General features: G+C 43.1%; 1 protein-coding gene across 1 annotated transcript; it reads right to left on the bottom strand.

Moving 5' to 3' along the window:
- Positions 1 to 793: 793 nt before the first annotated feature.
- Positions 794 to 18,563, bottom strand: LOC135511055 (kidney mitochondrial carrier protein 1-like). The gene is made up of 9 exons (XM_064932543.1): positions 18,321 to 18,563; positions 18,067 to 18,214; positions 13,646 to 13,740; positions 9,619 to 9,704; positions 7,412 to 7,507; positions 7,217 to 7,341; positions 6,980 to 7,106; positions 5,170 to 5,250; positions 794 to 3,956 (listed from the first exon to the last, which is right to left on the bottom strand). The coding sequence occupies exons 1-9, from the start codon at positions 18,382 to 18,384 to the stop codon at positions 3,915 to 3,917; spliced, it is 864 nt and encodes a 287-aa protein (XP_064788615.1). The 5' UTR covers positions 18,385 to 18,563; the 3' UTR covers positions 794 to 3,914.
- Between the last annotated feature and the right edge of the window lie 7,543 nt (positions 18,564 to 26,106).

The following is a 26,106-nucleotide window of genomic DNA, read 5'->3' as shown; positions in this document are numbered from 1 at the left end:
TTTCTACTGTATGTTTGTTTTATTCCATGTGTAACTGTGTTGTTGTACCTGTCAAACTGCTTTGCTTTATCTTGGCCAGGTCACAGTTGTAAATGAGAACTTGTTCTCAACTTGCATACCTGGTTAAATAAAAAAAAAACTGTTAACTGTTAATTAAAACCATCACCCCTTTTTCATTTCTTTGCCCATGGGAGAAATATATTTTGTCCCCCTCAATCCTTTTTCCACAAAACTGGCACAATTCTAAAATTGTTGTGCCGGGTAAAGAACCTTAGTGTTGTTTTCTTATCTGCTAAGCCATTACAATTATAACTGGCTATATTTATTTCACCATGAGACAACCTACAATTCCATTTATCAAAATATATGTTTGTAAACGTAACATGATAATTGAGTGTCTATATTGTTGTACCATGATATTTACATTGCTACTAAGTAAACCTCCAAATTGGTCCCCACTATTCCACTGCTAAAAGCCCTCATCTAGAGTTGGGTTGTCATACCAATGCCTGGCAGACCACCCCCGACCCACAATATGGCACAGCCCTGAAAAGACTGGGATCCATCCTTCGAAAAGAGTACACAGTGCCATTTACAGAACAAAAGTAGATCAACGGCCAAATGCATTTCCATCGCCCTCACCTCAATTTGTATTACATATAGCCTCATATATACACACACACACACACACACACACAGTGGGACAAAAAAGTATTTAGTCAGCCACCAATTGTGCAAGTTATCCTACTTAAAAAAAGATGAGGCCTGTAATTTTCATCATAGGTACATGACAGACAAAATGAGGGGAAAAAAAATCCAGAACAATCACATTGTGGGATTTGTAATGAATTCATTTGCAAATTATGGTGGAAAAATAAGTATTTGGTCAACAAAAGTTTCTCAATACTTTGTTATATACCCTGCAATTTATGCAAAGTATTTTACCTCTCACCATTACCAAATTTACATGATTGCAAAAAGTACATTATTGCAAGCAATTATATTATTGTCCTTTCATTATTGAGCAAATCAAGGAGAATTTGGAATGGAGCCCAGAACCCAATTCCTCTAACACATACAGATCCCTCCAACACAATAAGCCAACCCCTGTACCCCAGGAGCAAAAAAGGAATGAATGCTACCCACAATGCACCATGGTGATTGGAACCCCCCATGGCCATTGGCTTTTGGAGAAGCCCTGTGTGTGTGTGTGTGTGTGTGTAGTTGGTAAGCTTTGAGTTACGCATTTGGACTGTTCTTGGTTCTATTGCCTTCATGTCAGATAGTTTGCTCCACTGTGAAATTACTGAAAACACCAGCATTTTTTAAATATTTTTTTTAAGAAGTGAAGCTTTGCAGTAAAAATACACCATCATGGCTCAGATTCAGAAGTTAGAATAACAGCCATCTATATACATCTAATGAGTCCATCCCATGTTGTCTCCGTCAATAAAATAACCAAAGCATTCATACAGTCAGGGTTCATGGCAATCTCTTCAAAAACTGGTGAGGAAAACAAGGGTATTTATCCACTGAAATAAAGAACAATTAGATCAGAGCCTTTGAATTATTCATGAATTAGTGTGTGTGTGTATTTTAAAACAAGGTGGTGCTAGATTTTGGGTCCTGAGTGTAAAAATATGTCTGCAATAGAGAGTTTATACATAGACATGGTACACAGCGGCACCCTGTGGACGAATGTGTAACTGTCTAGTGGGACTTCCATGTAGGAAATTACAGGTATGACAAATCCATAGCTGATATGAAAGAATTGGACAGCAAGCAATATTGCCTTGATAGTCCAAGGACTCGATTGTATACTGATCATGGACGTTCAGCGCGATTGAAATGGAAAAAGGCCATGTTCCCCTGGTCACGGAGAGTGCATTCAGTGAATGCTTCATGTCGGTTCAAATCGTAAATTACCGTCACATTTCAATCCCGCTATAGAACTGAACTTCTGCAAATGAATCAAGCCATAAACTGAATTTTCACCATATGATTTTGCATGTTCCTAGAGACTAGGTGTCAATACAGGATTGGTCAATAGACTGGGACGGAGTCTATATGCTCATTACATTCCTGGTCAGATCACAAGTTCACGGTCGTTTTCATTAGCGCACTCCGAAGCCAGCATTTTTGGAATGGAAAAACAAGCGTTTCTTAACGTCAGGTTGTCCATCCCCATTTAGCCCCGTTTGCTTTCGTTTCATCCTAGTGAATAGACTGGGCTTTACTCCCAGTTGAAGTAAAACATGAGACCAGTCAGAAGTTTATGTATGCCTTGCTTTAAAATCAGGATAACAGAAGTATTTAAGGGGCTATGACAGTGACACATTGGAATTAAGGTTTTGGGGGCTATAAACAAACCATATACAATAACCATATTGTCACATGAACACACTCCGAGGTTCAACCTTAACTCAAGAAGAAAAAAAAACTAGCAAGTTCACCTTCAAATGATCTAACTGATAATAGTGAAGAACAAAGTAGAAGAAATGAAGGGTAATAGAGGATTAACAGTTAGTTGACACGTACATTTGTTCGGTGTCTTGGGATCATAAAATGGCAAATCAACAACACCAGCACACATAAAATTGCATTGGTAGTCAGGTGCAATGGCTAAATATACAACAGCCACCTCTCTTGACATTCACTTCCCTGTTACTGCATAGGCCAGGTCAGACTACAGGCAGGTCTCTGGAAGTTTAAGAGATATCCTGTAAATTAAAGGTTAAATAGGTTGGATTGGACACCTCGACCTGAACAGGGATATAATATGGAGTGTCTGCTGCTGTGGCAGAGTAAGAACTGGTGCTAGGCGTGTCAGAGATAGGGGTCCTGAAATGACGTACGGGGCGGCGTGCCAATCAGGCTGTCCAGAGTGTATTAATAATATGAACCCAGAATAGTCCGTACACACCGTCCCCATTAACTCTGTGTAGGTCATTCGTACACTGTGCCAGGTCACCCTGAAATGAAGAAAGTTTGTTCTAAGGGTGCCCACATGACTGAGTGAGTCAATACACTGAGCCAATTCACCCTGGCATTAATAACCTATGTGCCATTGTGTGTGTGTGTGTGATTAAGTGTGTGTGGGAGAATTAGTGGTCACCTGACCTGTGATCTTAATCTGGTTATACAACTAGCCCCATTAAAAGTCCTACCAACCCAGTTCTATAATTAGAAAATACTCTGACATACAAAATCCAAACCCACAGCCAACCATCATAACAAATATAAGCTTTCCAGTGGCTGCACAGACATCTAGGGTTTCAGAAAGTGGCCAGTCCTTGAGTAAATGGCAAAGTTAGCAGTCTTTTCCACAGCTTCTTTTGGCAGTTCCTCTTGCAACAAGAGAACGCACACCAAGGCATCTGAAATCCATACAATCTGAGGTAAGTAGTAACTGCTTTTAACATTATTTGAGAACCTGTACATCAGGGGTACTCAAGTACTATTTTAGAAGGTCCGGTCATATAAATTTCCTCGGTTGCAAAAGTCCTGATAAATAGAAATATATCATCGTAGTAACAAACCCCCAACTCACAACCCACATTTGTCCATGTCGTGTGTGTTTATATGATACCAGTGGTTGAGGCTCGACAGATTCAAAACATAATAATAAATACATAATTTAGGGCCAGTTTCAAAATTATGGTCTTCGCGTCACCTTGCTTTCTGATGGTGCAATTGACCGCAACTTTCACTTCCTCTTTCCCAACCAACCAGAGCTCCATTACGTAAGCAGCCAATCAGAAAGGAGAAATGTGTCTGAGGGGGCGTGGTCAACACCACCCAGACAAGAAGTGGGAGGCTAGACAGGATACATCCACCCCTCTTTTGGTCCATTCTTTCCCCTCTCTGGCCGAGTTCTTTCCTCTTCTCCACAGCGCTACATTTCATTCTCTCCATCAGACCTCCATCTTCTTCAGCTGTTCGTAGGTAACAAAGAACTAAGGAGGAGTTAAGGACAGAAAGAGAGAAATAAAAAATAAAGACATACTTCTCCGTGCAGGAGCTTTGCTAGGAACATAACACATCCCAAACACACCACTTCCACTCCACCCTGTAGACTTCCATTCCCGTTCCGAGCGCACCTTGGTGACCCCCTGGTTACCCGTTCCGAGCTCCCCTGGTTACAGGTTCCTAGCTCCCTTCTGTGATCCCCTGGTTACCCGTTCCTAGCTCCCCTGGTTACCCGTTCCTAGCTCCCTTCTGTGATCCCCTGGTTACCCGTTCCTAGCTCCCCTGGTTACCCGTTCCTAGCTCCCTTCTGTGATCCCCTGGTTACCCGTGCCTAGCTCCCCTGGTTACAGGTTCCTAGCTCCCTTCTGTGATCCCCTGGTTACCCGTGCCTAGCTCCTCTGGTTACAGGTTCCTAGCTCCCTTCTGTGATCCCCTGGTTACCCGTTCCTAGCTCCTCTGGTTACAGGTTCCTAGCTCCCTTCTGTGATCCCCTGGTTACCCGTTCCTAGCTCCCCTGGTTACAGGTTCTTAGCTCCCTTCTGTGATCCCCTGGTTACCCGTTCCTAGCTCACCTGGTTACAGGTTCTTAGCTCCCTTCTGTGATCCCCTGGTTACCTCAATGTAATAATCACATTACATGGCTGAGGTTTAGTTATAGCTGCTACCTCTGCCCAATCTATAGGCCCACTCTCCTAAAGGTTTATACTTGATCTAATGCCATATCTGTAGATAATTAATTAGAATGTAACAAGTGCCGCTATTCAAAAAATTTAATTTATACTCCAATGGAATGTCTGTAGACCGTCGGTTTCCTTGTTGCATAGACATGAAAAAAGTTCATGTCTGTGCAACTGTCGCAACATCCGCTGTGGTTACTGGGCTGCTACAGCAACAAGACCAAATCCACCTGTGACAAGACGGTGCATGAGTTGTAAAATGTAATGTAATGTGTGCAACTGCATTACATAATTGCGTTAGCTGGCATTAGATTCACCCTCTGGCGCCATTGGAATGTCCAAACTAAGGTTGGGATCAATTTTATAAAAATTTCAGTCAATTTAGGAATTGCATTCCTATAAAGAAATTCCATGACCAACTCTACAGATGGATATTAAACTGGAATTGACCTCGACTCTGGTGCAAACCGTCAGAGGTAGATAAACATACACAAATGAAAACACTGTGTAGGTGAAAGGATACGATGATGTTCCATGGGCCGAGACGGAGCCAGTTGGGGAAGAAGCCTTTGTAGAGTGCCATGAAGCCCTCAGACCGCGACGTCTGAAGAGACAAAACGTTACACACACAGAGCCCTTTACCAATCATTCCCCGCATCTATGGGCTGTATTCATAATGCCAATTCTGTTGCAAAACGCTTCTTAAACAGAACGGGGAGGGACCTACCTGAATTTGTCCAATACATTCTGTTTTGCAGGTGTTTAGACTAATGATTACACCCCTGGTTCATATGGTGTCCTCATCAAGGTTTCCGTTAGGATAATTGACTTTCAGCATTTTTATTTACCGGACTTTTGAGAAATACCAATATTAGCGGAGTGACTAATAGCAAAATCACTAGTCTATGTCAATCTACTATCCCCCATAGTAGAAAAGTTCCCCTATTCTATTGGTCAGCATGTTGTTCTGCGCGGGAAATAAATAGCCTATTCCAAAACAGACTCTGGGACAGTTATGGGACAATAGATCCCAAACTTTACAACCAGTAGTCCGAGGTTACACCAAAAAATAAATCAATTCAAAAGCAATGAGACTGATGCAACAGATCAGATCTATTAGCTTAACATTTTGATATAATGTGAAGAAATAATTGTTTAAGCACATCAATGCGCACAAAGCAGTAAGCTACGCGCGAATGCTGGTTCCATAATGCAATTAGCAGAGAAACCCAGGTGCCAAAAGCGCACCACACATGCGAGTGGTTTCATGTGAAAGAGATTAAAATTTCTTTAGAAATATGGGAGATCTAAAGATGCAACTAGCATGGGTTTCTAATATGACTAGGAATGAAGTTCGGCTATTTGACAATAAAATAAAAGTTGATTTGAAAACCAGTAGAACATGAGAGAAATAGGCGGGTTTTAATGGCATATGGAAGTCTCTATAAAATAGTTTTGGCTAGGCAAGACAAGCCACATAATAAACAAGATACAAACTAATGAAAATAGACATGAACCCAGAGCTCTATGTAACAAAATATGTTGCTGTTCATCTAGGAATTTTTGGAGCACGGTGTGAATAGGAAAAAAAATATCCCAGATAACAACAACTGTTGTAATAAGGCTTCACTTAGTTTCGAGTGCCCTAGAGAAAAAGTGAGTGCAGAGTCGATAGCGTAAAGGCTACACCATTACTACAGCAAAAATGGCTTGCTTCTAGCCCACCAGGTCAAATGATCTGAACCATATTACCAGAGCAACATTTTTATCTTCCTATAGCAGATCACATTTCCCATTCATAAACCATGTTTTGGGCCTTTATAAAATTATTTGCGGGCCGTTAACACGACTGAAGTGTAAACAAATGGTTCCATCATTGGCTAGCTAGCTAACAACCTAGTAACTTTACCTGTATATCCAAACATTTGGGGATACAGAAAGGAAAAGGGATAGCTTCTTCAGGAGATCAATCATAGCATTGAATGAACGCACATTGTCATCACAAACCTGATTCTTATTTACAATGACGACCTAACCCGGACGACACTGGGCCAATTGTGCGCCACCCTATTGGGACTCCCGTTCACGGCCGGTTGTGAGACAGCCCGGGATCGAACCAGGGTCTGTAGTGATGCCTCTAGCACTGAGATGCAGTGCCTTAGACCGCTGCGATAAGCATGACCATTCAAATGCATTTCCATCAACTGATATTTCCAGACTAAAAGCATTATTTTGTAATGGGATCTCCCCCGGACAATTAGACGGTGCTAATTTATTTGATCTTTGGGCCAAAAAGCCAGCCGGATAACAGAAACCCTGGTGTGCCTACCGACCTGAAGTAAGCAGTCCAGTGTTCCCTGGTAGGTGACAGCTCCGTATGTCTGGTTCATCATGCGTGTGCGGACCACGTCTATGGGGTTAGAGGCCAGAGCCCCCGCCAGACCACACGCAAAACTGGACCTGGGAACCAGAGGGAAAGGGTCAGAAGTTCCCTAGTCTTACGCAGCCATATGTTGCTCTCTTGTGGAGAGTTAATAGAGTGGTGGGTGAGCATTGATGATGTCACTCACAAGAAGTGTGTGTAAATGTTGTCACCCATGTGACAATCCAGAATCAGGTGTTTCTTTGCGAGGTCATAGGCAGGAAGCTCCACCCCCACTACGATGGCTGCTCTCTGCGCTGTCAGAGACACACCCTGTGAGAGCGAGAGAGAGTGAGGGGGGTTAAAAGTGGGTGTGCTTGAAACTGTGTGTCCATACACCTACCTTCCACAGCCCCCTGGTTCCTTCCTGTTGGTAGATGTTGATGAAGTTTCCCATCATGCTTCCCTGGATCACACTGCCCTGAGCCTGCATACGGATCTGGGAAAACCAGGAAGGAAAAACTGTTAGGATAAAAGTCAACTCAAATTAACAGAAAACCAGTGTGCAGATGACAGGAGAGACTAGTGAGAGTTATCAGCACTGGATGACAATTTAACATGGCCTTCGGCAATCTGCCACGAAGAGTTAAGCCTAGGGGGAAACACTGCTGAGGTGTGTGTAGAGCCACAATGTTAAGGTGCCAAGGGTTCACCAGCTGTCCTCATCTGCATTCTGACCCACTGTGTTCTGCATTCTGGCCTACTTAAAGCCTTGCCAATGCTCTTAAGACCAAACAAATGATAACAATAACAATGTTAATGTGTTGAATGCAGATCAGTCTCATCCAACTTAAAGGGAAATATAAACCTGCCTGCATACCTGGTTGAGTGGTGTGTGTGTATGTCCAGAGGGTTATTTAAGTGTGTGAATAGAGCTAAGCACTTGACCAATGACACACACACAGCGCAAAAGGCAACGCACAACCTTTGAAAACACACTGTTCTAACTTTCAGCCAACCCAATTAAATCCTAAAAACACACATACGCCCACATGATATGGCTATTTCTGGTGGGCAGGAGTCTGGAAATATCTCAGTGACACCCTCCCATACACACTTCAACCCCCACCGCCCCCCAGACACAACCCTGTACCCATAGAATTAATATAGGAACCTTATTTAGAAACTACAAGTACTTTCACCCCCTCACACACCCTCCAATCCATTAAAACCTCTTAAGGATCTGACCCTTTTCATTTTCCGCTGAAAATGACATTTAAATGATATTGTTTGAAAGAAAACACTGAAGATTGTGGAAATGTTAAATGAATGTAGGAGAAAATAACACATTAGATCTGTTAAAAGATAAAGTAAAAAAACATGAGTTTTTTTGTACCATCATCTTTGAAATGCAAGAGAAAGTATTTGCACTTGGGAGTATGGCTAGACGGTACACTGTCCTTCTCTTGGTACATCAAAGCTGCAGGCTAAAGTTACATCGAGACTTCTCCTCTATCGTAATCACTCCTCGTTCACCCCAGCTGCCAAACTAACCCTTGATTCAGATGACCATCCTACCCATGCTAGAACACAAAGACATTTATAGATCGGCAGATAAGGGTGCTATCGAGCAGCTAGATGTTCTTTACCAGTCGGCCATCAGATTTGCCACCAATGCTCTTTAATGGACACATCACCACACTCTATACTCCTCTGTAAAAATGGTAATCTCTGTATACCTGTCGCAAGACTCACTGGTTGATGCTTATTTATAAACCCCTCTTAGGCCTCACTCCCCGCCATCTGAGATATCTACTGTAGCTGCTACCGTGTTGTGTCGCTAACATGCTGTGTTGTCGTCTTAGGTCTCTATGTAATGTTTCTTGTCGTGGTGTGTTTTGTCCTATAATTTATATTTAAAAATATATATTTTTAATCCCAGCCCCCATCCGCTTTTGGTAGGTCGTCAATGTAAGTAAGAATTTGTTCTTTACTGACTTTCCTAGTTAAATAAAAAGTTAAATAAAATGTATAATTCCAGCCCAGGCACAATTTAGATTTTGTCCACTAGATGGCAACAGTGTGTGCGCAAAATTTTAGACTGATCCAATGAACCATTGGATAACTGTTCAAAATGTTGTATTAAGACTGCCCAAATGTGCCTAATTGGTTAATTAATACATTCTTAAGTTCACAACTGTGCACCCTTCTCAAACAATAGAATGGTATTATTTCACTGTAATACCTACTGTAAATTGGACATTGCCGTTAGATTAACAAGAATTTAAGCTTTCTACCCATATCAGATATGTCTATGTCCCGAGATGTTTTTTTGTTACTTACAACCTCCTGCTAATCACATTAGCCTATGTTAGCTCAACCATCCCGCGGGAGGGGGAAGACCGATCCCGTATTAATGTAGAAAACCCCTAGCGTTCAGGCTGAGCTGGATTAGGCAGGCCCAGAGAGGATCACCGCTTATGTTCTGAGACAAAGAAACAGAGCCAAAACTCTGTATTTTGTTCAGATCAACCCTGCCGGTCTATGTTGGCTTCTAATACCCAGGAAACTACTGACAACGTTTACAAATGTGTGTGTGACTCTAATTACCTTCAGTACGTCCGTTGGGTTGGCGATGGACGAGGAGATGACTCCAGACAGAACACCACACAGGACGTTGGTCAACAATGTCTCATCTGAGAAAGAGAGAGGAGAAATTCAATTCAGGCTAGTCTTTGTACATTGAATTATAGTTCCTCTAAGTCTCACACGCGCACACACTACGTCTATGATGTGTGTGTCCGTGTTACAATAGCGTATAATGGAGATATTATTCTCAGCAGAAACTGGGTCACACACATTCACTTGACCTATAACCTTCACACAGCTTGGGGTAGGTAAGCCCGTAGCATGTTCTGGGCCTAGCACATAAGGAGCTTTTCTGTCCTGTGGAATATATGCCCCAGAAGGCATCTCATAGCTCCTACCTACTCTTCTTTTCTCATACCTAGTCTTAGGGCTGGGAAATAAATTTTAATAAATCAAATTCATTTGATATATGTTTTTGCGTGTTATTCCAAATGCCTGTATAACAGAATCAAGTAACTTTTCTGAACATGTATGCCTGCTTGTTCTCATGTTGTATGTTTAGTCTCGTCTCCTTCGCGCCTTCTGTGCACCTTCCCATTTACACCAGAGATCTGTATTGAATGATGAGATGCACGTCTCCGCCCTAACAATGGGAATCCTTGTCCCAAAGACAGGAGAAGCAGTTGAAAAAAACGTAGGTCCAAAATAAGCCCATGGAAAGACATCGGCCTCTTCCTCTGTTAACACACACTAAGCCCCTCCATGTCTCTCACGCCAACAAAGTTGAGAGATGACATCTTTCTCTGACAAGTGGTTTCAACTCGCCATTTAGTCCAAAAGAAAAAAGAAAAAAAAAGGTCATATGGACACCAATACACATAAAATAATGTCTCAGGGGAGAAGGTGACTTTTCTAAAGATATCCTTTTCAAATGTCTCAACTACTCAAATTGCACGCAGAGCAGAACCTACTGAAACATGACTATCAATGAACATTGACAAACTGGAAATAAATTTTCCAGAATCACTTGTGACATTGCGATACCACTAGCAGCAATTTAGCAAAAGACTTAAACTAGCTGTCTAGTCAGTGTTTTATAAATGTGCAATAAGCATAAAACACAATTATATATCGAATTGGCAACTCGTCATTCTGAGAAATAAGATGCGTCACGATTTCAACATCTGAACAAAGTGGACAGGCTAACATGCTTTTTCAAACAGAACATTGTGTTTATAACAAAATCAACTGTTCAACCTTGTTAGTTAGCAAATAGATTGAAGTTTGCTAAACTCAAAATACAGTATAAAGATTAGCTGGCTAATCACTAGCACGTGGCCTTGAGAGATTGATGAGACGTGTTAATTTTCTATAGCCTAATACAAAAAGTTAGTTATTATTAGTGGATATCCATTATGCCTGGGTAGGGCATTTTCATAGACTTGAAAGCCAGATCAGTGATGAGTGTGTCCCCCCCCAAAAAATTGAGGTTAAACTGTTTTCATAAAATAATTAGAGGGTCTTATGGTTGTGTAAGGCTTATAGTTATCCTAGGTATAACTTCACACGCCGGGAATTCATTAGATTATTGCTGTTTGAAATGCAGTTTGACCTTTAATTGTACAACTTTTATTTACATCGATACATATATATATATATATACAGTGCGGCAAAAAAGTATTTAGTCAGCCACCAATTGTGCAAGTTCTCCCACTTAAAAAGATGAGGCCTGTAATTTCCATCACAGGGACACTTCAAATATGACAAAATTAGAATAAAATAAATCCAGAAAATCACATTGTAGGATTTTTAATGAATTTATTTGCAAATTATGGTGGAAATAAGTATTTGGTCACCTACAAACAAGCAAGAATTCTGGCTCTCACAGACCTGTAACTTCTTTAAGAGGCGCTTCTGTCCTCCACTCGTTACCTGTATTAATGGCACCTGTTTGAACTTGTTATCAGTATAAAAGACACCTGTCCACAACCTCAAACAGTCACACTCCAAACTCCACTATGGCCAAGACCAAAGAGCTGTCAAAGGACACCAGAAACAAAATTGTAGACCTGCACCAGGCTGGGAAGACTGAATGTGCAATAGGTAAGCAGCTTGGTTTGAAGAAAGCAACTGTGGGAGCAATTATTAGGAAATGGAAGACATACAAGACCACTGATAATCTCCCTAGATCTGGGGCTCCACGCAAGATCTCACCCCGTGGGGTCAAAATGATCACAAGAACGGTGAGCAAAAATCCCAGAACCACACGGGGGGACCTAGTGAATGACCTGCAGAGAGGTGGGACCAAAGTAACAAAGCCTCCCATCAGTAACACACTACGCCGCCAGGGACACAAATCCTGCAGTGCCAGACGTGTCCCCCTGCTTAAGCCAGTACATGTCCAGGCCTGTCTAAAGTTTGCTAGAGAGCATTTGGATGATCCAGAAGAAGATTGGGAGAATGTCATAATGGTCAGAGGAAACAAAAATAGAACTTTTTGGTAAAAACTCAACTTGTCGTGTTTGGAGGACAAAGAATGCTGAGTTACATCCAAAGAACACCATACCTACTGTGAAGCATGGGGGTGGAAATATCATGCTTTGGGGCTGTTTTTCTGCAAAGGGAAAAGGACGAATTATCCGTGTAAAGGAAAGAATAAATGGGGCCATGTATTGTGAGATTGAGTGAAAACCTCCTTCCATCAGCAAGGGCATTGAAGATGAAACGTGGCTGGGTCTTTCAGTATGACAATGATCCCGAACACACCGCCCGGGCAACAAAGGAGTGGCTTCGTAAGAAGCATTTCAAGGTCCTGGAGTGGCCTCGCCAGTCTCCAGATCTCAACCCCATAGAAAATCTTTGGAGGGAGTTGAAAGTCCGTGTTGCCCAGCAACAGCCCCAAAACATCAATGCTCTAGAGGAGATCTGCATGGAGGAATGGGCCAAAATACCAGCAACAGTGTGTGAAAACCTTGTGAAGACTTACAGAAAACATTTGACCTCTCATTGTCAACAAAGGGTATATAACAAAGTATTGAGATAAGTATTTGGTCAATAACAAAAGTTTATTTTCCACCATAATTTGCAAATAAATTCTTTAAAAATCCTACAATGTGATGTTTTGGATTTTTTTCTCTCATTTTGTCTGTCATAGTTGAAGTGTACCTATGATGAAAATTACAGGCCTCATCTTTTTAAGTGGGAGAACTTGCACAATTGTTGGCTGACTAAATACTTTTTTGCCCCACTGTATACACACTTTATAGCTATAGCATGTGCACATCGCAATGAAAGTGACTGGGAGATATATACATACATACACTGTACCAGCCAAAAGTTTGGAAACACCTACTCATTCATTTTTACATTGTAGAAGAATCATGAAGACATCAAAACTATGAAATAACACATATGGAATCATGTAGTTACCAGAAAAGTTAAATCAAATAGCATTTTATATTCTTCAAATATATAAAATGTGGGAACTCCTTAAAGACAGTTGGAAAAGCATTCCACATGAAGCTGGTTGAGAGAAGGGCACGAGTGTGCAAAGCTGTCATCAAGGCAATGGGTGGCTACATTGAAGAATCTAAAATATACTTTGATTTGTTGAACCCTTTTTTGGTTACTGCATGATTCCATGTGTTATTTCATAGTTTTGATGTCTCCACTATTATTCTACAATGTAGAAAATAGTAAAAATAAAGAAAACACCTTGAATGAGCAGGTGTGTCCAACCTTTTGACTAGTACTGTATATTAAGTTTCCTTATATTTCTGTTAGTGAGTCTGCGCAAGAATCTCACTTTGATGGACCTGGCCTGAGTGTAATGGCAACAATGTATTGTGGTAGGTAACGTTGTTAAACTCGAACCTAGTCATTGTGCAATTTTGAGTTAACACTGTGTGTGTGAGATATAGATGTAGATATATCCAAGTCAGTGTTCATTGCAATGCACATACACCCTACAGACAGATTTAGGACACATGTAACAAGGTGAATAAATGGCTTTGAGATCTAAAACCCTGATGTGTGTGCGTTCTCTTACCTTCTGGCCTTTCCACCAGTAGTCTTTTGAAGCTCTGGTATGTGCCAATCTTTATGGTCCCATAGGATGCCTGGCGCAACATTGCAGGGGCGAGACTGCAACACAGAAACACACAACGCGTGAGTATGACGTAAATAAAACCGGCTTAACAGTTACAATCAAAGGAGGACTTCCACTTATTGCTGCAGTTTTCAAACTAGGGGTCGTGACCCCATGTGGGGTCTCCTAATATGAAAATGTGGTCAATGTGGAGAATTTCAAAAATCCCGAAAAAAAGGTAGCAGTCAAAAGTTGACACACCCACTCATTCCAGGATTTTTCTTTATTTTGAATAATAGTGAAGACTATGAAATAACACATATGGAATCATGTAACCAAACAAGTGTTAAACAAATCAAAATATATTTTATATTTGAGATTTTTCAAAGTAGCCTCCCTTTGCCTTGATGACAGCTTTGCACATATGGCATTCTCTCAACCAGCTTCACCTGGAATGCTTTTCCAACAGACTTGAAGGAGTTCCCACATATGCTGAGCAGTTATATAAAGAATATAAAATGATTTTTGATTTAACTTTTCTGGTAAATACACACACCTGTTCACAAAACTAAGTGGAGATATGGAATCAGAGCAGGACAATGTTCCATTACACTGAGGCGATGTATTTGAAATATTTTCTCACATTCAGAGAGGAACTGTTCACAATGAATGTAAAAAAATAAAGGTTAAAAAGTTTACTTTCTGTGTAATGAAAATACATTTGTCTCCTTGCATATGTAACATACATGTTATGTAAACTGAACGTAAGCACACAGGAGAAATACTAAAACATTCTACAGATGAGTGACCGAATCAGTGGATTCAGAGGAAAGAATTCTTATTGGAGAGTCTTTCAAAAGCGAACCATTCCCCCTTCCCTCAGCTGTGCATTTTTCAAACAGAAAACAGCATCAGTAAGTGTCATACAAACACACACATAATGACTGCTCACCTCCAACGCATAGAAGAGCACATTGGGACCTACTCCCCAATCCGTTTTATTTTGATCCTGGATCTGTTGATTGAGTTGTCATGTGTCATGTCACTAAGGAGGACTTTTAGTTCTGACTCAAAGGGAATACCAAAGATATTTATAACTAAACCAAGATAAACCACAGCCTGTCATTTTGAATGGGAACCAATTTGTCAGTGAACAGAATAAGCAAGGAGGTGGGCAGTGCCAGCACGAGCTAGCGCAATCCTATTGGCACACCCATTTGCATATTTCCTTTAGGGAACACCTACTCTGAAGTGCACGTGTGCAATAACTCAATATACATTTGCACTCCCAAACACAATTAAAAAAAAACAAACTTTGGCAGAAAGTAAAGTCTACAAAAAATTTTCCACTATGTTCGTAAAATATTATAGTTTGGGAACAGAAAATTGTACTGAGACCAAATGTTTCACCAATGAGAAATGTAGCAGAATGTTGGCCAAAATCCATGTTGTTCATATTTGGAAGTGAGTGGAGGAAACACCAAGCAGCTGCTTCACATTTATACAACCAGTGAAATAGCTGCCTCATTGTTCCACCTGTGGAAATATGTTGCCATCTCCCTCTGAGCATTAATACTGCATTTAAGACAACTGGGAACTTGTCAAAAATTAGCTCAACTGGGAAAAATCTTTTAACCGGTCAGCCAACTTGGAATTCCAACTCAGGAACCTTTCTAGAGCTCTGACCTGAAAGGTCACGGTCGTCCTGATTTCACCTCATATTTTCCCCCCAGCATCATCAGTGCTCTTGTCTTCATTAAAATATCGATTCAGGTTGGATGTGGCAGCTGAGATACGCACTGTCAACCAATTCCCCTGACTTTGAGAAGTGCTGATTCAACATGCATCAAGAACACCCATCTCATTAGTGATGGTGAGATAAAACATCAGACTAATTTGCAATTGACTATCATAGCCCCACATTAAAACTATGCGATGGTGAATTGAGAAAACAAATCCCAAATACTGTTAGAATGTTTTTCAATTGACTGCCATAGCACCAAGTAAAAAAGTTAACATTGGCTGTTAACCTCTCTGAGCACGGAACCCGGTAGCGGGCTGAAATTCCACAACATACGGTGACCGCTACATAAATAGTCATATTAAACAGTCATGAAAATACAGGTGTCTCACATGTATTGAAAGTCTAGAATCTTGCTAATCCAACTGTGTTGTCAGATTTAAAAAAGGATTTACTGCGAAAGAATACGATGTGATTATCTGCGTATGGAGCCCCATAAAAAAAAAAACAATTTCAACCAGCACAGGCGTAACAAAATCACATGCTGTATTAAAATAAATAGTTTACCTCTGTTTGCAATCACAATGCTCATTATTACACAATGAATGATCTTTTGTTTGATAAAATCCGTTTTTATAGCCTAACACGAAACATTTTGTGAACCGCTTGTGTGAATTCCGTCTCATTCCATTTGCCGACACATTCCAGGTAAATAACCCATACAGAACGTGACTTTTCCAGTCATGTTTGGTTTCATTACAATCAACTAGTTTGTAACACAACCAAACCTGATGGGCCATTTCGCGGGACGTATTGACTGAAAGATACCAATTTGAAGACAACAAGTAATGACATCACTGTGCACCAATGATATGACACTGTTTTGTTGATTGACTGTATTTTAACCCAATGACCACTGATCGTCTTGAAATCTAGCTGGGTAGATAGCCAATGAGCTGAGGTAAACGGCAGTATGCAATGGTTGTGGGTTGGAAGACCAACCCATGTCGTAAACTCTGACGTAAAGAGAGTCATTCGCTATTGAAGTTATTGCGGAAGGAGCTACGCATTTTAGGCACAGCGTTGTTTTGGTAAACGTTCAGATTCAGCTGTTTATATATCAATCAGTGTGGCGACTAAATCAGGGAAAGCTAAATCTAAGTCTAGATATACAGATGTACACACAATTTTAGAAGAAATTGATCGGAAAAGTGAGACAGTGTTGTAGGATGATTCATTTAGCGATTCCCAAGTGGAGGAATATTTTTTGAACGGAGAGGACACCGTTGTAGCCACTGTGTATAATCTGTAACGTGCCTGCAGAAGAGGAACAATGTCACCGTTTTGCCCTAGGACCATGTGTCAGGACTACCTGGCATGATGACTCCTTGCTGTCCCCAGTTCACCTGGCCTTGCTGCTGTTCTAGTTTCAACTGTTCTGCCTGTGGCTATGGAACCCTAAACTGTTCATATTTACTCTTGAGGTGCTGTCCTGTTGCATCCTCTACAACTACTGTGATTATTATTATTTGACCGTGCTGGTCATCTAAGAACATTTGAAAATCTCAGCCATGTTCTGTTATAATCTCCACCTGGCACAGCCAGAAGAAGACTGGCCACCCCTCATAGCCTGGTTCCTCTCTAGGTTTCTTCCTAGGGAGTTTTTCCTAGCTACCGTGCTTCTACACCTGCATTGCTTGCTGTTTGGGGTTTTAGGCTGGGTTTCTGTACAGCACTGAGATATTAGCTGATGTACGAAGGGCTTTATAAATAAATTTGATTTGAGAGGACTGAGGGTCTTCCAAATATTGAAAGTGTGTAAATAGTTACCCATATTTTTTTCTCCATTTTTGGGGGAGTGTGTTAGAATACCATTTTGTATATAGTTATTTGTTTCAAAATGTCTACCTTCACCAATTTGGCCACTTGGGTACATTTGGGCTACTTGTGTGGGACACCTGGGTGACTTCATGACAAATGTCATGTATGTAGCACACTCATTTTGGAAGTTACCATTCTGAAACTTTGCACAAGTACTGTTGCCCTCATATTTGTCCCTGAAATTGTCCCCATCATCCTGTCGGAATGTTTGTTTTAACTTGTTCATTTTAAAGATGATACAATAAAAAAAATGTTTTTTTTTCATTGTATTATCTAAACCAGATATATTGTGTTATATTCTCCTACACTCAATTCACACAAACTTCAGAGTGTTTTCTTTCAAATGGTACCAAGAATATATATATCCTTGCTTCTGGGCCAGAGCTACAGGCAGTTAGACTTGGGTATGTCTTCAGGCAGAAATGGGAAAAAGTAGGGGGGGGTCATGAGAATTTCCAGAGTTCCAGATCAAAATGTGGTCATTGGCCAAAAAAGTTTAGGAACCCCTAATTTATTGGAAACTTCGCTGGCATGTGTAGTAACACACGGATGATCAAATATCTCAGTATTTATTGAGTAGCAGGTTTGATGGAGACAGATTAAGACAAATACTTTACGAAGAACACATTTCAATGGTGAATCTGAATTGAACATGCATTTTATTCTAGAACTAGGCTTAATCTATGCTAATTTTGTGCAAAACGCAGAAAAGGACTTCAATCAAAATGGAATCATCATCATAAGACTGGTCAACACTCACCCTGAATAAAGTGCACTTATTCCCTCCTCTCTGCATATTCTGCCGATGGCGTGCAACATTCCCCGGTATCGAATCTCTCTGTACTTGCTGTCGCCCACTTGGCCTTGAACTTGCAGCCGCGTCTTGGTCAAATCTATAGGAAATGTACCTACAACGGATAGAAAGACATCAATTGAGAAACAATGACAGTAAATTAATGTTAATCCACCTCAAAACACCTATGTGTAGTAAAAAATGAATAAATAAAACCTCACCGCATTCTGCAGTGACGGATGCCAGACCGCCGAAAACGAAAGGTTTCCAGTTGAAGTTGGACATTTAGATACACGCTGAAGTTATTCCGGTAGACAGAAGGTATACCGGTGTGTGGTGGTTTCAATATCTGTGGTAAGCACACTATTAGTGACAGCCGGAGAGACTAACAAATAAACCGGTAAAAAAGGTTGCTATCGCACACTTACTCAGTTCCCTCTCTCTTTTCAGTAGTGTAGCACATTGCGTCGCCACTCCCACCTGCTCTTTCTTTAACCCCTCCCACAGCCGTTGCCATAGCAGCAGTGGATCAGGGTTGCGCGCGCCGCCACGATCACAGTTTGCTCACTGATCCAGATACAGTTTTAGTTTTTGTTGTTGCTGCTTTAAGAATAATATCCTGCAATTATACACATTTTGCCACGAGGCAGAGAGAAAACGTGTAAGAGCTGTTTGTAATGACTGCATGAAATGTCAGCCTGTTTGGGTATGAGTTTCGGCCTGCCTGGTGACATCATCAGGTAGTAAATGAGTAAATAGACCAATAAGAAAGTTCAACTAGGTCCTACACTTACTAAATAAACAGTTGATAAGGCTGTGATAAACACTCATCTGAAATTAAAGTAGCTAAAAGCAACACAAGATATAATAAAAGGCATATAGTGTTTGTTTGATCCTCTCTTTTTTAGGACAGAGTGACTGGCTCCCCCTACTGTTAGCAACAGGATTTAAGGTGCTGCCTAAAAAAGTTGTGCAGGCACAGCCCTCACTCCATTAGAGTAGAGTTTTAGAGTTTCACTAAACTCGGTCCAGGGACCCCTCCCCTTGATTCAAATCCCCCAGGTGGGGAGGGTAGGTAACAACATCTCCACCCCGCTGATCCTCAACACTGTGGCCCAACAAGGGTGCGTTCTGAGCCCTCTCCTGTACTCCCTGTTCACCCATGACTGCGTGGCCATGCACGCCTCCAACTCAATCATCAAGTTTTCAGGCGACACTACAGTGGTCGGCTTGATTACCAACAACGACGAGACGGCCTACAGGGAGGAGGTGAGGGCCCTCAGAGTGTTGTGTCAGGAAAATAACCTCACACTCAACGCCAACAAAACAAAGGAGATGATCGTGGACTTCAGGAAACAGCAGAGGGAGCACCCCCCTATCCACATCGACGGGACAGTAGTGGAGAGGGTAGTAAGTTTTAAGTTCCTCGGTGTACACATCACGGACAAACTGAATTGGTCCACCCACACAGACAGCGAGGTGAAGGTGCAGCAGCGCCTCTTCAACCCCAGGAGGCTGAAGAAATTTGGCTTGTCACCAAAAGCACTCAAACTTTTACAGATGCACAATCGAGAGCATCCTGGCGGGCTGTATCACCGCCTGGTACGGCAACTGCTCCGCCCACAACCGTAAGGCTCTCCAGAGGGTAGTGAGGTCTGCACAACGCATCACCGGTGGCAAACTACCTGCCCTCAAGGACACCTACACCACCTGATGTCACAGGAAGGCCATAAAGATCATCAAGGACAACAACCACCCGAGCCACTGCCTGTTCACCCCGCTATCATCCAGAAGGCGAGGTCAGTACAGGTGCATCAAAGCAGGAACCGAGAGACTGAAAAACAGCTTCTATCTCATGGCCATCAGACTGTTAAACAGCCACCATTAACATTGAGTGGCTGCTGCCAACATACTGACTCAACTCCAGCCACTTTAATAATTGAAAAATTGATGTAAAAAATGTATCATTAGCCACTTTAAACAATGCCACTTAATATAATGTTTACATACCCTACATTACTCATCTCATATGTATATACTGTCCTCTATACCATCTACTGCATCTTGCCATCTTTATGTAAGACATGTATCACTAGCCACTTTAAACAATGCCACTTAATATAATGTTTACATATCCTACATTACTCATCTCATATGTATATACTGTACTCGATACCATCTACTGCATCTTGCCTATGCCGTTCTGTACCATCACTCATTCATATATTTTTATGTACATATTCTTCATCCCATTACACTTGTGTGTATAAGGTACTTGTTGTGAAATTGTTAGGTTAGATTACTCGTTGGTTATTACTGCATTGTCGCACTAGAAGCACAAGCATTTCGCTACACCTGCAATAACATCTGCTAAACATGTGTATGTGACAAATAAAATTTGATTTGATTTGAAATAATCAATGCTTGATGATGAGTTGGTTATACCTACACGTACTCTATGGTAACAAGACGCAGGCCTCCAACTGTCCCTAGAATTTCTAAGCAAATAGCTGGAGGCAGTGCTTTCTCCTATAGAGCTCAATTTTTATGGACTGGTCTGCCTACCCATGTGAGAGACGCAGACTCGGTCTCAACCTTTAAGTCTTTATTGAAGACTCATCTCTTCAATAGGTCCTATGATTGAGTGCAGTCTGGCCCAGGAGTGTGAAGGTGAACGGAAAGGCACTGGAGCAACGAACCGCCCTTGCTGTCTCTGCCTGGCAGGTTCCCCTCTCTCCACTGGGATTCTCTGCCTCTAAATATATACAAGAGTCAATGTCTCACAATAAAACACATTCCCAATAACTACAGTCCCTTGTGAAAGTCATGCACATCCCTTGCACAGTCTTCACATTTGTTTTTTCCCTACAGATCTACACAACCAACTCCACATTTTCAAAGGGAAAGAAAATTATAGACCAAAAAAAAGATGATGTCTTGATTGCGTATTTCTTCTCACCCCAGAATTAATATTTGGTGGAAGCACCTTTGTCACGCCTACTCCTGCTCCCTCCCTTCAGTGCTCAACCTCACCGGTCTGCTAACCACCAGCTCTGGCAACTATGATTATGCACTCCTGCTCCCCATCATTATGCACACCTGCTCATCATTATCTCTGCGCTTACTCCCCCTTTATTTAGCCCTCAGTAGACATCTGCCATAGACGTGTGTACAGGTGGCAGGGAAGTCAGGTGCAGAAGAATCAAACTTAAACAACTTAAACAAGACAAGACAAAACCAATGGAAAATTAAAAATGGATCAATGATGGCTAGAAGACCGGTCACGTCGACCGCCGAGCACCGCCTGAACAAGGAGAGGCATCGACTTCGGCAGAAGTTGTGACAGTCCTCCCCCCTGACGCGCGGTTCCAGCTGCACGTCAAAACAAGCCTCGGGGACGACCCGGAGGACGAGGGGCAGGGAGATCCGGATGGAGACGGTGGAATTCTCGCAGCAGTGAAGGATCTAACACGTCCTCCACCGGAACCCAGCATCTCTCCTCCGGACCGTACCCCTCCCAGTCCACGAGGTACTGAAGGCCCCTCGCCCGACGTCTCGAATCCAGGATGGATCGAACGGAGTACGCCGGGCCCCCCTCGATGTCCAGAGGGGGTGGAGGAACCTCACGCACCTCAGCCTCCTGGAGCGGGCCAGCCACCACTGGCCTGATGAGAGACACATGGAATGAGGTGTTAATGCAGTAATTGGGGGGAAGCTGTAACCTATAACATACCTTGTTCACTCTCCTCAGGACCTTAAATGGCCCCACAAACCGCGGACCCAGCTTCCGGCAGGGCAGGCGGAGGGGTAGGTTGATACACAACGACCAGGATCGTGGTGTTACCGTGTGAAGGTGGAAGCTCGGTTAGGAAATCCACTGACAGGTGCGACCACGGCCGTTGTGGAACGGGTAAGAGTTTTAACTTACCTCTGGGCAGGTGTCTAGGAGCCTTGCACTGGGCGCACACTGAGCAGGAGGAAACATAAACCGTCACTTCCTTAGCTAAAGTGGGCTACCAGTACCTCCCATCAAGACAGCGCACCGTACGACCGATCCCAGGATGACCAGAGGAGGGTGACATGTGTGCCCAATAGATCAGTTGGTCGCGGACAGCAGCTGGAACGTACAGACGCCCAGCTAGACACTGAGGGGGAGCGGGCTCTGCATGTGACGCTCGCTCAATGTCGGCGTCCAGCTGCCACACTACCGGCGCCACCGAATAAGAGGTTGGGAGTATGGAAGTGGGATCCGTGGGCCGCAACTCTGTGTCATTCAACCGGGACAGTGCGTCTGCCTTCACGTTCTGGGAGCCTGGTCTGTAAGAGAGGGTAAACACAAAACGGGTGAAGAACATGGCCCACCTTGCCTGACGAGGATTCAGTCTCCTCGCCTCCCGGATGTACTCCAGATTGCGATGGTCAGTCCAGATGAGAAAATGGTGTTTAGCCCCATCAAGCAATGTCTCCACGCCTTCAAAGCCGTGACGACAGCCAACAGCTCCCGGTCCCCCACATCAGAGTTTCGCTCCACCGGGCTGAGCTTCTTCAAAAAGAAGGCATAGGGGCGGAGCTTCAGTGGCGTACCCGAGCGCTGAGAGAGCACAGCTCCTATCCCAGCCTCGGATGCGTCCACCTCCACTATGAAAGGCAAAGAGGGATCCGGATGAGCCAACACAGGAGCCGAGGTAAACAGAGCCTTCAGGTGCCTAAAAGCCCTGTTCGCCTCAGCTGACCACTGCAAGCGCACCAGGCCTCCCTTTAGCAGTGAGGTAATGGGAGCAGCTACCTGACCAAACCCTGGATAAACCTCTGGTAGTAGAAGGCAAACCCTAAGAAGCGCTGCACCTCCTTCACCGTGGTGGGAGTCGGCCAATTACGGACGTGTAAATACTCTGCCCTAGGAAGGAGACGGACTGTTGAAAGAACAGGTATTTCTCAGCCTTGATGTACAGGCGACCAAGCACTTTGCGCACCATTGACACATGCTCTGCGTGTGTAGCGGAGTATATCAGAATGTCATCGATATACACCACTTCACCCTGCCCGTGCAGGTCTCTGAAAATCTCATCTACAAAGGATTGGAAGAATGATGGAGCATTGTTCAACCCATACGGCATGAAGAGGTACTCATAATGCCCTGAGGTGGTACTAAATTCCGTCTTCCACTCATCTCCCTTCCGGATACGCACCAGGTTGTATGCACTCCTGAGATCCAATTTAGTGAAGTAGCGCACCCCGTGCATTGACTCAAACGACGTAGCAGGTAACTGTACCGCACCTTGATTTGATTGAGACCTCGATAATCAATGCACAGGCGCAAACCTCCATCTTTCTTCTTCACAAAAAAAAACTTGTGGAGACAGGTGACGTGGAGGACCGAATGTACCCCTGACGCAGGGATTCGGAGACATGTCTCCATAGCCACCATCTCCGCTTGCGACAAGAAGTTGCAGCGTCTACCAGGAGATTTATCACACAAGGAGATTTATCGCACAATCCTGCCTGCTGCCTCAATTCCCAGAGGAACCAACCCGGCACTGACCAGCAGTGTGACCTCTGCGACCATATATGGTGCACGAGCTGGAACCCCCTCCGGTCTCCCTGCGCACCGTCCCTCCCAGCTCCATGTGTATCGGAGAAGGGGTGCGGGAGGATGGAACAACCAGACCCCGATCTGGACGTCCGCGAGTAGCCAGCAGGTTTTCCAGTCGGATGGACAGGTCCACGAGCTGGTCGAAGGTGAGGGTGGTGTCTCTACAGGCCAGCTCCCGACGGACGTCCTCGCGTAGACTACAACGGTAATGGTCGATCAGGGCCCTGTCGCTCCATCCAGCGCTGGCAGCCAGGGTCCTAAACTCCAGAGCAACTCCTGGGCGCTCCTCGTCTCCTGCATCATATGGTAGAGGCGCTCACCCGCCGCTCTGCCCTCGGGTGGGTGGTCGAATACTGCCCGGAAACGGCGGGTGTACTCCTCAATATGGTCCAACGCCGCATCCTCTTCTTCACACACATCACTGGCCCACTCCAGGACTTTCCCGGTGAGGCACGAGACGAGGGTGAAACTCTTCTCACGGTCTGATGGAGCTGGGTGGACCGTGGCAAGGTAAAGGCTTAGTTGGAGGAGGAAACTCTGGCAGTTGGCAGCACCGCCATCGTACCCCTGTGGCATGGATAGACAGATCCCACTGGGTTCAGGCGGGAAAGGGGCGCTCAGGATAGACCCCGGTTGTGCTGGTGGAGGCGCTGAATCTCTGTTTTCTCCCAGAGGTCCATATTCTGGACAACGCGATCCATGGCGGCGATCAGATGGTAAATGTTCTCCGTATGTTCCTGGACGCGCTCCTCCACCTCCATGGCCGGGGTACCTTCTCCTGCTGACTTCATATATTTGGTCAGAGATTCTGTCATAGACGTGTGTACAGGGGGCAGGGAAGTTAGGCGCAGGAGAATCGAACTTGGTAAAATGGAGTAGTTTAATAACTTAAAATCATAGCTCCAAAACCATGACAATAATCAAAACAAAGTGGGTACGAGGACCCGTCGCGCACTAATACAAACAACACGATAAATGAACAACAAACAATCTCTGACAAGGACATGAGGGGAAACAGACGGTTAAATACACAACAGGTGATGAATGGGATTGGAACCAGGTGTGTAGGAAGACAAGACAAAACCAATGAAAAATGGATCAATGATGGCAAGAAGACCAGTGACGTCGACCGCCGAGCACCACCCGAACAAGGAGAGGCATCGACTTCGGCAGAAGTCGTGACAACATCAGTCATTAGATAGCATTGTTTTCTCTCACGTTCTGTGCACTTCTCACATTTGTTCATCTGCATCTATTCATTATTAAACTTACCTTCTGCACCTTCTTCCTGACTCCTGGCGTATTATGTTACAACATTTGGCAGCCATTACAGCTATGAATCATGTTGAATAAGATTATACCAATTTATCCATTGTTTTTGTTAAAATTGGTCAAGCTCTGTAAATTAAGTTGGGAATAACTGATGGACGGCAATATTCAAACATTGATTCTGATCAGTCAGGACTGAGACTGTACCACTCAGGAACACTCAACACCTCTTGGAAAGCCATTTTTGTGTCTTTGGCATCCATTCTTTTGTAAATGTCCAGATGAAAAATAAAACTTTATCCCAGAGTTAGGTTTTCAGAAGACTGTGGCAGGTTTTCCTCTAACTTTTTACCTGGAAATTGGTCCTTTCATATTTCTTTTGATCCTTACAAACTCCCAGTTCCTGTTGGTGACAAGCATACCCATAACATGATGATAATCTCGTGCTCTCATTGAGGTGCGTGGACTGAGTCTGAGATTAGAGTGTCATAAAATAGGCCGATAATTAAATGAGATTAATTTAACGAATTACAGTAGGCACACACGGAAGTTCCATTCACTGGGTTGAGTTCCATTTGGCTTCCAATGCTCAAACACTTGAGATACTGTATAATACTGTCTTCTACATTTGCCAACATTTCAATGTGTTAATAGGGATTCCATGCATTCACTATGTCCCTCATTATGTCACTCCTGTATTCAAATTAAACTCAAGTTTATGAGAATCATTGTCAAAATGTAAAGGCCTATGTGTGGTATATACCATCATTATATTAAGCAATAAGGCCCGACGAGGTGTGGTATATGGCCAATATACCATGGCTAAGGGATGTTCTTATGCCCAACGCAGCGCAGAGTGCCTGGATACAGCCCTTAGCTGTGGTATATTGGCCATATACCACAAACCCCTGAGGTAGCTTTTGCTAAACTGGTTACAAATGTAATTAGAACAGTAAAAATACATGTTTTGTCATACCATGTTATACGGTATCATATACCACGGCTTTCAGCTAATCAGCATTCAGGGCTCTAACCACCCAGTTTATAATAGCAAATAAACCGTTTATTACAAAAAGCTGTAATCATATCATGATGAAACATTACTTCGTACATGATCTAATATGGTTAATGTGCAGTTGTGGGTC

Source organism: Oncorhynchus masou, chromosome 3 (assembly GCF_036934945.1).
Source record: "Oncorhynchus masou masou isolate Uvic2021 chromosome 3, UVic_Omas_1.1, whole genome shotgun sequence".
In the NCBI taxonomy this organism is placed as follows: Eukaryota; Metazoa; Chordata; class Actinopteri; order Salmoniformes; family Salmonidae; genus Oncorhynchus; species Oncorhynchus masou.
Note: the sequence above shows the minus strand (reverse complement) of the source record. Positions and strands in the feature narration are given on the sequence as shown.

Bases quoted from the DNA above. Each gene is read 5' to 3' on its own strand.
- LOC135511055 (XM_064932543.1), bottom strand. From the start codon at position 18,384: ATGTCCAACTTCAACTGGAAACCTTTCGTTTTCGGCGGTCTGGCATCC. The intron at 9,705-13,645 runs GTAAGAGAACGC...TCTCTTTCTCAG, and splicing joins ACTGGTGGAAAGGCCAGAAG to ATGAGACATTGTTGACCAAC. The intron at 7,107-7,216 runs GTGAGTGACATC...TCTGGTTCCCAG, and splicing joins AACATTTACACACACTTCTT to GTCCAGTTTTGCGTGTGGTC.